Here is a 12,798-nt window from a genome sequence, read left to right on the forward strand (position 1 = left end):
ATATATTCAGTAAATTAAATAAAGAGGCATTAGTAATTATTTAGGAATAAAGGGGATGAGTCACTGAAAGGCATACAAATGGTATGGAGCTTGGCTATCTTTTGAAATGCACTTCCTTTTTCTGGCTGTAGCAAAAAGACACACACACACACACACACACACACACACACACACACACACACACACACACAAATGTGCACACCTCTCTTCGTACATTGTACTTTTTCGACTGAGAACAATGTAGGGAGATAGCTATGTGCATGTGAGTGAGTGTATGTGTGTTTATGTGCATACTTTTTCTACAGCCAGAAAAAGGAAGTGCAATCTGAAAGCTAGCCAAGCTCCATAACTTTTCTTTGTGTGCCAGCCAACCATGCATTGCTTCTGACTTTGAGTGATCCATCTCCTTTATTCATAAGTAATTCACAATTTTCAACCAGAACATTCCATAAATTATTAAAAGGGCATTAGTATCTTATCCTTACAAGGAACTTGAAACAATTAACTCAGGACAGAAGCTTGTAGAAGCAATGTGGCTACAGTTTACAAGACTAGCTGGCCAAGCACTGGATAAGTATATAGCTGGTAGAGCAGTTCATGATGGGATTTTCTGTGGAACACACTCATTGTAAAGAAACTTCTAATGAAATAAAGACAAGGAAGCATTGGGATATAGACAGACAAAAGCATGTTGCCTTCAACACCTAATGAAGCAGATTATTATCAAAAGATCTCTCCCAGAACCCAAAGAAATTCTTGGATTATGTAAAGGCATGATACAGGACCTGAAATTGTGGACTGATGAGAAAAAGTAGAAATGCTGAACTCTGTTTACAAAAGTTCCTTTACAAAGGAGTACTCACCCAGTTTAATTCTCAAATGACCTCAGACATGAATGATATAGATCTTAATGTCAACATCTACATCTATACTCGGCAAGCCATGTGTGGTTTATGGTGGTGGAGGGTACTCTGTACCACCATCAATCACTTCCTTTCCAGTTCCACTTGCAAATAGAGCAAGGGAAAAATGATTATCTATATAATAAGAGACATAATTCCTCTTATCTTCTTGGCGCTTATGTGAAATGATTGTTAGCGGCAGTACAATCGTTTTGCAGTCTGTTGCAAATGCCAGTTCTCTAAATTTTCTCAATAGTTTTCATTGAAAAGAAAATCAACTTCCCTCCATGACTGCAATTTGAGTTCCCGAAGCATCTGTGGCATGTTGACTGAATCTACTGGTAACAAATATAGCAGCCCTCTTCTGAATTGCTTTAATGTCTTCCTTTCATCCAGCCTGGTGGAGATCCCAAACACTCAAGCAGTACTCAAGAATGGGCTGCACTAATATCAATGGCACAGAGAAACAGCTAAAATTGAAAAAATAAATAAATAAATAAATAAATAAATAAATAAAAATAAAAAATAAATAAAAATAAGGCTCCAGGGCCCATTGGAATTCCATTCAGGCTATTTATGCATTTCATGCTTTTCTCAAATAACACCCTGAAGCTATAGATGAAGGCTGTCAGATAGCTGCATTTTTAGAGCTAAAGCAGATGGCACACTTCAGTTAATTGGTAGGATAGTAGAAAACTGCAATCGGTCAACAAAAGGGATTGCTCACAACACACTAGTACAACACTTAGAATATTCCCCATGTTTGTAGGTCCTGTATTATTTGGTTCCTGTAAGCTAATACAGGAACTTCTGAAGTCTAGAGATGTTCTCCATTCTCTTCCACAATATTTTTTCCTTTTTCTCCTTTTTTCATCAAATTAAAAAATTTTAACAGCTTACAGGAATGCAGGTGCAATGCTTTCAACAACAACTAATATTCTGACAGGTGAACACCCCATCAGTTTCAAGGCACAAATGCAGCGGGAGAGTGCTGGTACGGAAATTTAAACTTTCAGCAGGCAAGAGTGCACTGACCAAGAGCCATTAAACAGCATAAGCAGAAAGACAGCACACAAACTGTAAACAGATCATGCCACCACAAAACCAAAGCTGACCAAGATCTGAATTTATCAACAGGGAATAGTAAATACCAAGAGATGAGCAAGTAGCATTAACTCTGTTTCTCTGCTGTCTCACCAGGAAGAGAGCAGGATTCCATGCAGAATTCAAGAAAAATCCTCCATCTCTGTTTATAAGGCCACTTGCTAATATAATCTCACCTACTTCCTTAATAACATCAGCCCAATAGCTGGAAGGCATGCCATAATCTCTGTATTATATTCTGTAGGAAGACTGGGACTATGACAATGTCCAGCAATAGGTCAGCTCAGTTGTTGTATGCACATGAGACAATTTTTTTGCTTTGCACACTTGTCTTCATTGGTCATAATGGTCTGAGCAATATATGACATGCCACAACTGTATGAGATACAGTAGACACTGCACTTACGCAAACCAAAATCATTTTTACAGATCCTAAAAGGGCCATTATCTTGGTGTTTGAGAAACACACTTAACACCGAATTTCTGCAGAATACATTCAATCCTATTGGAAATGCTACAGATATAGGTACCACCCTGATATTTTCATTCTTCACATGGTTCACATGTTGGTCTTATTGGTTGTATAGTGGTGCGAGTTGTTTATGGTACATGCCATCTTTCTGCAGCATTTGTTTCTTGGTTGATGTAGCTCTACCTACCATTGTTTCAACATTTTGTAATGTTTATTTTATTTTGCATACTTGTCCTTTCCCTCAAGTTTTTCTAAAAATTTTCTTCATTTACTAAAGTTGCTTTTAATTTCCTAAGTTAGTTACATATTGTCTCCTGAGATTCAATAAAAATTTCAAATATGTATGACTTCCAGCTACGCTGAACTTGTTTACATTTTCATGCTCAGTAAGCATGTTATTTGCACACTTTTTGTTACCACATCAAGTGCTCTGTCCTCAATTGGCAGAAGTCAGAAAACTGGATAACTATAGTCTATGTACATCAGCAATTGCCAACCATTGGAGTCAAACAATACATTAACACAGTAGTAGTTATGCCACCATTGCCAAACTGCTCCATTTTCTATTCAACATTTTTATAAGTAGCTCTGTTAATCAGAATGAGACTTTCACTCTGCAGCGCAGTGTGTGCTGATATGAAACTTCCTGGGAGATTAAAACTGTGTGCCCGACCGAGACTCGAACTCAGGACCTTTGTCTTTCGCGGGCAAGGGCTCTACCATCTGAGCTACCGAAGTACGACTCACGCCCGGTACTCACAGCTTTACTTCTGCCAGTTTCATATCAGCGCACACTCCACTGCAGAGTAAAAATCTCATTCTGGAAACATCCTCCAGGCTGTGGCTAAGCCATGTCTCCTCAATATCCTTTCTTTCAGGAGTGCTAGTTCTGCATGTTTCACAGGAGAGCTTCTGTAAAGTTTGGAAGGTAGGAGACGAGATACTGGCAGAAATAATGCTGTGAGTACTGGGCGTGAGTCGTGCTTCGGTGGCTCAGATGGTAGAGCACTTGCCCGTGAAAGGCAAAGGTCCCGCATTCGAGTCTCGGTCGGGCACACAGTTTTAGTCTGCCAGGAAGTTTAAGCTCTATTAATACTGTAGTTAATGACTGTCACCATAAGCAAATAGAAAATGAGATGCAAAAATTCTAAAATCATTGACTATATTGAAAGTAGCAGCTCTTTTGTGCACTGAACAGAAACTTCATTTAAACATATGCCATGTATATGTATATTTCTACTGTATCTGGCCATTGTTGTTTCTCATTTTCAGTTCTTGTGTTTTTGGCAATGGCCTATTGCTGCAAGTCCTTTGTTTTTATCTTATTCCAAATTTAGTTATGTGAACACTGCTTACAAATATATTCCTAATGTAGTAATGACTCATGTAGCCTTTGCTGTAGTATTTGATGTATTCATTGTGTAAAATTACAATAGGTTTAATAATCTCCAAAACTAGAAGTGTATTTACCAAGTTTTCTTAGTTTCCGTGTTGCCATTCCTCTTATGGTTGACACATACAAATCACGATTTTTGTCAATAATGGCAAGCTGTCTCATCAGTGAAGATCCCGCTTGATTCAAGGCAATCTCCATGACACTCATGCTATGTGAAATAGTTGGAAGTTCTGCTATAGAACGAGTACTTCCTATTTCAAAAAGATGCAAAACTGTAAAAGAGAATCATTAAATTGTGATTAATGTACTTGGATACTGGAAATGCATAAGTTATAACAAAGCAGGACACTGCTGTAAACAATATATATCAGCCTTTATCTTGTAATACAAGTGTAAAATTCTGAAACTAGAATAATAATGGAACAGAAAGAAATTTCAAACATCAAAATGAGCTACACAAACTGTAGCATTCACAACTTGGGAAATGCACTTTGAACCTTTGGCCCTCACCGGAAACAGAAGAATATAATTCAAAACAAATATAACAAGGCATTTGTACAACTACCACCATTACATACTGTATTGTACTAACATCAAAAAATCGGTAACAGGTTTTGAGTTGAGAAGAAGAGGCAAGGAAATGGCAAAAGAGATAAACATGAATATAGAGATAGAATTTTTTTTCAGACATCAGTTTTTAAATGGTTCCATATGATACATTGTCGCTTCCCATTCTCCTTCACTCTTCATTTGTGAGTTTGATTCAAATGGTGTGCTGAGTCATTTGTGTTACATATTCAAAACATATTTCATCTGCAGTTCATATCTCTCACAAGGCCCGCCCTTGTCATCCAACCAATCACATCAGTTCTCTTCTTCTAGTGTACTGTCTTTGCAGCTTTCATTCTTTATCTGTCTATATTAACACTATTTGTTTAATAGTTTCCTGCCTGTCAAATTTCTCATGTTACAGATCATCATCTTTGATTTCCAAAGACAAATGTTTCATTTTCAAACAACAGTAAATTACTATTACTTTCTTTTTATATTTATTTCACATTCATTAGTATGTAGTCCCTACTTACCGCAAATCACTGTCAGTGGGAATCAAAATAGATATGTTGTTTGAGGGCATTGTGAACATAAAGAACTGCTAATGAAAACATTTATTTGAATATATAATAAACATTACTGATTGTGTCCACTGAACGATTGTCCAGAGAACCTCATAATGCAAAATGTGAAGCTGACTGAGTAAATAAGAAACATAATTGACATGTAAGATGTTAAGGAGCCATCAAAGAAAATAAACCACACAGGGAATCAAATGTCATTTAATTTTGTTTACAAGTTTGCATTCTGCTCCGTTTCTTCCATACAATTTCATTTAAAATTGTGGTTGATACAGATCTGACACAATTTGTAGCTCACAAATAGATTATTACACATATTGCTGTACTGATTTGACATTACAGAATGTGCGTTCCCAACTGTCACCTTCAACTGTTCTGTTATTGACATTATCGCCCACACCTTTCCTCTGTGGCTTCCAAGGCATCACCAAGCCATGATGCTAAAGCATAAGTGGATGTTCACAAGAGCTCAGAACACTCAAATGCCTTATCAGTGTTCTGAGCTCACACCTTTTACACCGAATCTGCACTTACCAGTATAGCAAACCAGAGTATCCACATAATGTTTATGGTTTCCATGAAAATCTTTCTTTGGCCTACATGGTTAGAAGTGTAACATGTCGGTTCTGTGGAATAACAATGTACAAACTGTGGAATACCATTTTATTTCACAGAATCAACATGTTACACCAACAATGTCCCCACTGAGATGAAATATGTCATGTAACACATTTACTTGACTAATTACAAACATATTATAACATTAAAAATTGTTCATCAAATAAAAACAGTTTTAACTTTCATTCAGTTATTACCATTATTAGTAGTTGCAGTTGAAGTCCCTTAAAACCAAACCGAAACATGTAAAAACATTTTTTTTTTCTTTCAGTCCTTGTAGTTAATAATATTAGATTTCTCAGGATGAACGTGAAAGGTATCATCCACAGGGGCCCTTCTTATTTATCTGTACATATTACAAAAATCACCATCACTTTTACGATTTCTTTCTGTTGTAATATATGCCTTGACTCATCATTTATTACACATACCTACTTGTTTCAAAATTTGATTTCTTAGCTCTCCCCTTTGCATTTTCAATTAAGGAAAAATGTTTATCACGTAATTTAGCTTGCTTGGATAAAAGACAGAATACCTCCTTGACCACCTCATTTCATGCTTAACATACTTTGGTTAAAATTCTAGTGAATGTCTATTCAACCATACTTTTGTTCATCACATGCTATAATGTAGTAACTGACCTTCCCATTTTGCATTTTATTTGTATTGGATTCCCTTTCATACCATCATCCAATTATTCTACATGTGCATTATTTCCTTTTTGTAGATAAGAAAATGAGAGATATTTGTGCTGTTTGATCAAGCTATATCAGTATTACAGGCTCTTACTCAAAGACAACTGCATTTACTTTGCTTTTAATTGATTGATCAGAACAGAATTAATTCCTCAAATCTATTAAGATAGAAAATGTTTAGGTTCATGTTTGCCATTGTACAGGATGGCAGCCAGTGTAGCAATATGTTTACAAGTTTTCTCCCAGAGCACCTTCGGTTGTGCCTACATGACACAAGTTGCCTGTCTTTCAGAACCGAGACAGTTCTGTCCAGTTAAAGCTGCTGAGAAGAGCTGCCTTAAACCCTCATCTGAACTCACTAGTGAATTCACATCATTAGTTTTAGTCAATAGCATACGTTGGATACAGGTCACGTGTGTGGGACTGGAGGATTCTGCAGTGGAGAACACAGTTGCTTCCCTCTCTTGTGATCCAGACTTTGAGCTCAACAGATGTCTTTCTTGGGAGGCAGAGCCTCTGGCTCTGTATTCCATGACCACCCATTGACATCAATTAACATGAACTGCCTTCGCTTCTGTTGCCCACTTCAATTAGTTGTTCGACCTCCTAGACTGGCATAAACCTGGTAACTTCTGAACCTAGGTGTGCCCCTTGTATACTGTACATTTAAATATATTCTCTTTATTTTACCTTATTTCCTGTTCTGTCATTTAATGGCAGCCCTGGATGCCCACTCATAAGTCCTGACCACTCGCCCTCCTGTACATTTTCGTCACAAGGCATATGTAACAACCTTCTTCCCTCCCACGTACAACCATAAGGATCACATGCTGCTGACATTTTAATCGACACCACTTTCTGCAGTTTCAAACATGAGATCTGTGGTAAGTCAACCATGTGTGGAAATCATCAATGCCCAGATAAGCTTTTAACTATTTTGGAGACATTTCAACAGTCTAACTCTGTAAGAGCTGCACTTACACCTTCTTCTACAGCAGGCAGACACTGTGTAAATGTTTTCAATGTGTGTTGCCCACATATGTACAAAATCTTTAGCAATGTGCAAATTCACAGACCCTTATCTTTGTACAGTCCAACAACAAAGTTTCTCCACAGCATATCAGCTCTATCCATTCATTCTTGCAATGCCATAATTTAAATATGTTTATTAAATCATCTAATAATAAACCTTCTCTCATGTTATTCCTTCAGTGTTTGTACATGCATGCTTCTACAAGTAGTCTTAACTTTCCAATAAATACTTGTGGACAATGACTGTTTGGCAGGGATCTGTTCATTGCTACTAGAGTAAAAAAGTTTATCTTTATTCTTTATTATCAAGGCAGTCACATTCCATCCCCACAAAAAACAATGCAAAAATGCAGTTCAGAGTGTTTACATATGTGAAACATACATTTTTTCTTCATTTCTTTAGACAAATGCTGACTATATTGACATATGCTGAGAATAATTTTAAGTCAGTTCATAATCTCTATTTAAGCTTTCCTATTTTTTTTAATAAAATAAGACACATCTACTTAATCACTAATCAATCATTCACTTTTACAGCTCTCAATGTAATATATTACTAACTCTAGCCTTCCTATTTCATTTACTTACATCCTTTATTCAGTAGTGCACTCTCTCATCAGAGATTGTTCGACTCTTTTGTATTATTTTTGCGGAGCACCTGTTACACAATTCATTTGTGCTCTTTCACCAGAGATAACTATAACCTTAATTATGGCAACAAAAGAACTGACTCACCAAACTACTGGTTTCTGATTGCATGTTACTATGTCGTATTTCACTTAGGGAATGGTTTCCTTTCCCACCATTTCCCCCTGTTTACATGACATGCCTAATGTGTATTTTAACATCAGACATATAATCTGTCTTACTTAACAGTGAATATATTTGGTCATTGTACATGTGTTACTTCCCCATGCAGTCCTCGTTAGTGGGTTGTAAATATCACCATTTGAACTGCACAAGACAAGAGTTTCAACGAGGGAAATATATAAATGTGGAAAGAGGGTGATAGAATAGGTATTCCTGCAAAAGAAGTAAGAAAGGAAAATTAAGAATGGCTTTGTAGGATCAAAGAGATAAAGATCATAGAGGCCCATTTGCTTGTTTGATAGGAAAAGCTTTTATGTACTCTGACCAACATTCTATTAGTACGAAGATGTAAGTGACCCCTCTTCAACCTGAAGGTAACTGTACCAAAAAAAAAAAAAAAAAAAAAAAAAAAAAAAAAAAATCGGCAGTGGCTAAATTGTGCAATCCTTCTGGTATTTGTGGATATACTTTACAATAATGTAAATGTCTGTTACCACCTTTAAACTTCTGCCATAGTCCAAAGATCATAGTAGTTTTACAGCTTCATGAAGTAATAAATTTTTTCTTTATGCACTTAAGTATACCGAAATGTCCATGACCCATATGGATAAACCATATTAGGTCTTCTTCAACACTCTGCGGAACCTATGTATAACTTTCAACCAGATGGCATAGCATTTAATATCCAGAACAAGATACTATCAACTATTGACCACAATGCCTCCTTACATGATAAAAACATCTGTTTTCACTACTGAAATTAAATGCAAAAATGTTTATTTATTTTTATTTTCTGCTTTGTATTTAAAGATAGGGTTCTAACAGTATAATTTAAGTTTTGGAAACTGATTGCAAAATTGACACCAGGCTATCTTAGTCTCTCTTTTTTCATTCACAGCTAAAGGACATCTTGACAATGCATTGGAAACATAGTTCTGATTACTCTTCATGTAATTAATTTCCATTTGGAGTTCTTAAAAAATTGAGAGCTAGTAGTTCCTTTTCCATAGCACTGTAATTTAACTCATGCTTATTAAGGCTTTTCCTTACAGAAAGGTTCCATTCCCCTTCAAACAATTCCAAAACAACTCCATATTCTTAATAATCAGTTTCTAATTTACAGGTCTTGTACATCATAGGATAGATGTTCAGTAGAGGTCAGTCGTTCTCAAACATTTTTCCTCTGACTACCCACCCTCTCAGCCCATTTTAGTAATAAAAACAGTCATTTTTTGAAAATATTTTTCTGCCTTATTTACCAAATTCAGTTTACAAGATTTTATGCAGCAGAAACCAAAACTCCATGACTTATTATAATTAAAATACTGAATAAATTATTTATCCTTAACACATTTACAGTCATTTAAGAAAATGAAATGAACAACATTTATAATTCAGCAAACAAGGCTTACAAGAGCATTAAAAATTTAAATTACAAAATTTTTGTGTGATGGATGAGCTTGCTTTTGAGAAGAAAGTTTCTCAAGACATGATGTAATTGCAGAAACAGCCACTCAAAGTTCTTTGCTCATGTTAAGGTCTGAATGGTAGTTCAACTTCATAGCTGCCACAGCTGAAACCCTGTGTTGCACAACTATATTGTTGCAAAAGGAAACTTTGCATTTCCTACAGCTGTAGGTAAATGCATTTCTTGCCTGATTAACATAACATAGCTTCCCGTAATCTCTATGATGCATACACTGGTGATAGGTAGAATGTCACACAAGTAATTTTTTTTTCATTGCTTGTAAAAAATCTTGTGAGTTTAGTCAAATTTCACTACCAGAATTTGTATAAATATCCACTTTTCTGTCGCATATTTCACCAACTATTATGGGTTTTGACCTACTTTCTTCCTTTTCTTCCTCCTTGTACAACCACCCCTCTCACATAGGTATCGTATGTGTACAAGAAATAAATTTTTCTATATATGGACCTATGGTTCTATTGTATCCTGGCCTCTGTCCCAAGACTTTCCACATTTTCCATTTCCCTTAATTACTCCATTATTTGACACAGACCCATTTAAGGTATTGTGTTTCCCACAAGACTGTTAATTGTGTTTGGTACAAACACCTGCAACTGTATATTATTCTTTCCCCTGTATTTCAAATGACTGCAATTGCTATTTTGCTTTAAGTTAGTTTTTCTTTTCTTTGTGAACTGATCAGAAAAATACCCTCTGCCTCATTATTTCCACAGTTTTATATTTGGACGTTCTGTATATAAAGTATATAGCCCTAAAATGATGGTCAGCAAATTCCTTACTCTTGTCCACCCTCTATCCGAAAATTTCCTTCCTTACATACTGCGGTAATCTACGTACCAATATTTTCACAAAATGTGGTTCTTCTAATGGGTTATCCAGATATTTAAATCAAGTCAGATGCCACTTAGTATTTTTTGTAGATCCGCAAGAACTACTATAACATTTTGGGTCTAGTAATTCTAAAGTCAGCTTTTCCTGTGTGCTGGAGGACTAGCATTTCCTTCTGAATTTTTCCTGAAAATTGACACAAGATTTAAAATGTTCTGAATGAGGAGTTCCCCAGACTGCTGTGTTCCTTACTAAATAATTAAGTGCAAAATGTCCTTTCTTATGATACTCCCATTTATTAGATCATGACCCACAAAAAACCCATAAAAAATAAATTGGATGAACATCTCCATCAAGTTCTAACTTTAGAAATTGTTTTTATAAATTTAGGCCACTTCCTAGTTGAAATTCCTTTACCAAATCACTTGAGACTCCAATATTATTGATAAGTCATTTTCTTACTAAGTTCTCACTGGGTGCTTTATAAAGAATCAATCTCTTATCAGCAGAACATTTCCAGACTGGCTAAAATAAACTGAAGTTAGGCCTCTTTACAAGAAGGAGGATAAAGAGATGTCATCAAACTATTGACCAATTTCACTTTTGTCAGCTTTCTCAAAAATATCTGAAAAGGTTGTGTTCAAGTGTCTCTTTAAGCATCTGACTGCAAATAATATATTGTCCAAGCCACAGTTTGGATTTCTTAAGAATTCTGATATAGAGGAAGCTAGTTACACTTACAGTGAGAATGTATTTAATTCATTGGATAATAAATTAGAGGCTACTGGCATTTTCTGTGACCTGTCAAAAGGCTTTGACTGTGTGAACCACACCATACTCTTAAGTAAATCAGAATATTATGGCGTTACTGGCACTGCTGTGAAATGTTTTGAGTCTTATCTGACTAACAGGAAACAAAGGGCATTGTTGCAAAATACCTGTGCAGTAAGCAGTCAGTCTTCATCTGATTGGGAATTAATTACATGTGGTGTTCTTCATGGTTCCATTGCTTTCTTTTGTTTACATTAATGACCTCTTGTCTGTTACATTGCCAGACGCTAAGTTTGTTTTGTTTGCAGATGATACAAACACTGCAATAAGTAGCAAGTCAAGTATGGATTTAGAAATGGCTGCTAATCAAATTTTCACTGACGTCAATAAATGGTTTAAAACTAATTCACTCTCATTAAACTTTGAAAAGACTCACTATAAGCAGTTCAGAACCTGTAAGAGATTTCCTTTCAGCATGTGTGTAACATATGAAGACATTCAGATTGAAGAGGCTGACAGTGTTAAATTTCTGGGATTACAACTTGATAATAAATTCAGTTGGGAAGGGCATACCACAGAACTGTTAAGTGGCTAAACAAGTCTGTCAGTGAGAATGGTGTCAGATGTAGGAGATATAGGTATAAAGAAACTTGCAAACCGTTCAACTGCTCTTCCAAGTCCTTTGCCGTCTCTGACAGAATTACAATATCATCGGTGAACCTCAAAGTTTTTACTTCTTCTCCATGAATTTTAATACCTACTCCAAATTTTTCTTTTGTTTCCTTTAGTGCTTGCTCGATATACAGATTGAATAACATCGGGGAGAGGCTACGACCCTGTCTCACTCCTTTCCCAACCACTGCTTCCCTTTCATGCCCCTCGACTCTAATAACTGCCATCTGGTTTCTGTACAAATTGTAAATAGCCTTTCGCTCCCTGTATTTTACCCCTGCCACCTTCAGAATTTGAAAGAGAGTATTCCAGTCAACATTGTCAAAAGCTTTCTCTAAGTCTACAAATGCTAGAAACGTAGGTTTGCCCTTTCTTAATCTTTCTTCTAAAATAAGTCGTAAGGTCAGTATTGCCTCACGTGTTCCAACATTTCTACAGAATCCAAACTGATCCTCCCTGAGGTCCGCATCTACCAGTTTTTCCATTCGTCTGTAAAGAATTCGCGTTAGTATTTTGCAGCTGTGACTTATTAAACTGATAGTTCGGTAATTTTCACATCTGTCAGCACCTGCTTTCTTTGGGATTGGAATGATTATATTCTTCTTGAAGTCTGAGGGTATTTCAGCTGTCTCATACATCTTGCTCACCAGCTGGTAGAGTTTTGTCATGACTGGCTCTCCCAAGGCCGTCAGTAGTTCTAATGGAATGTTGTCTACTCCGGGGGCCTTGTTTCGACTCAGGTCTTTCAGTGCTCTGTCAAACTCTTCACGCAGTATTTTACCTCCCATTTCATCTTCATCTACATCCTCTTCCATTTCCATAATATTGTCCTCAAGTACATCACCCTTGGATAGACCCTCTATATACTCCTTCCAC

General features: G+C 36.2%; 1 protein-coding gene across 2 annotated transcripts in view; it reads right to left on the reverse strand.

Annotated features, from left to right (window-relative positions):
- Nucleotides 1-12,798, reverse strand: part of LOC126322385 (intraflagellar transport protein 80 homolog) — a 421,167-nt gene that overhangs the window by 186,254 nt on the left and 222,115 nt on the right. For both annotated transcript variants that reach the window (XR_007558988.1, XM_049994301.1), the window contains exon 10: nucleotides 3,949-4,146. Coding sequence is in view for 1 of the 2 variants with exons in the window: in XM_049994301.1 (XP_049850258.1) it covers nucleotides 3,949-4,146 (198 nt within the window). In the remaining variant the exon portion in view is untranslated. The remainder of the gene's footprint in view (nucleotides 1-3,948; nucleotides 4,147-12,798) is intronic.

This window comes from Schistocerca gregaria, chromosome 2 (assembly GCF_023897955.1).
Source record: "Schistocerca gregaria isolate iqSchGreg1 chromosome 2, iqSchGreg1.2, whole genome shotgun sequence".
Lineage (NCBI taxonomy): Eukaryota > Metazoa > Arthropoda > Insecta > Orthoptera > Acrididae > Schistocerca > Schistocerca gregaria.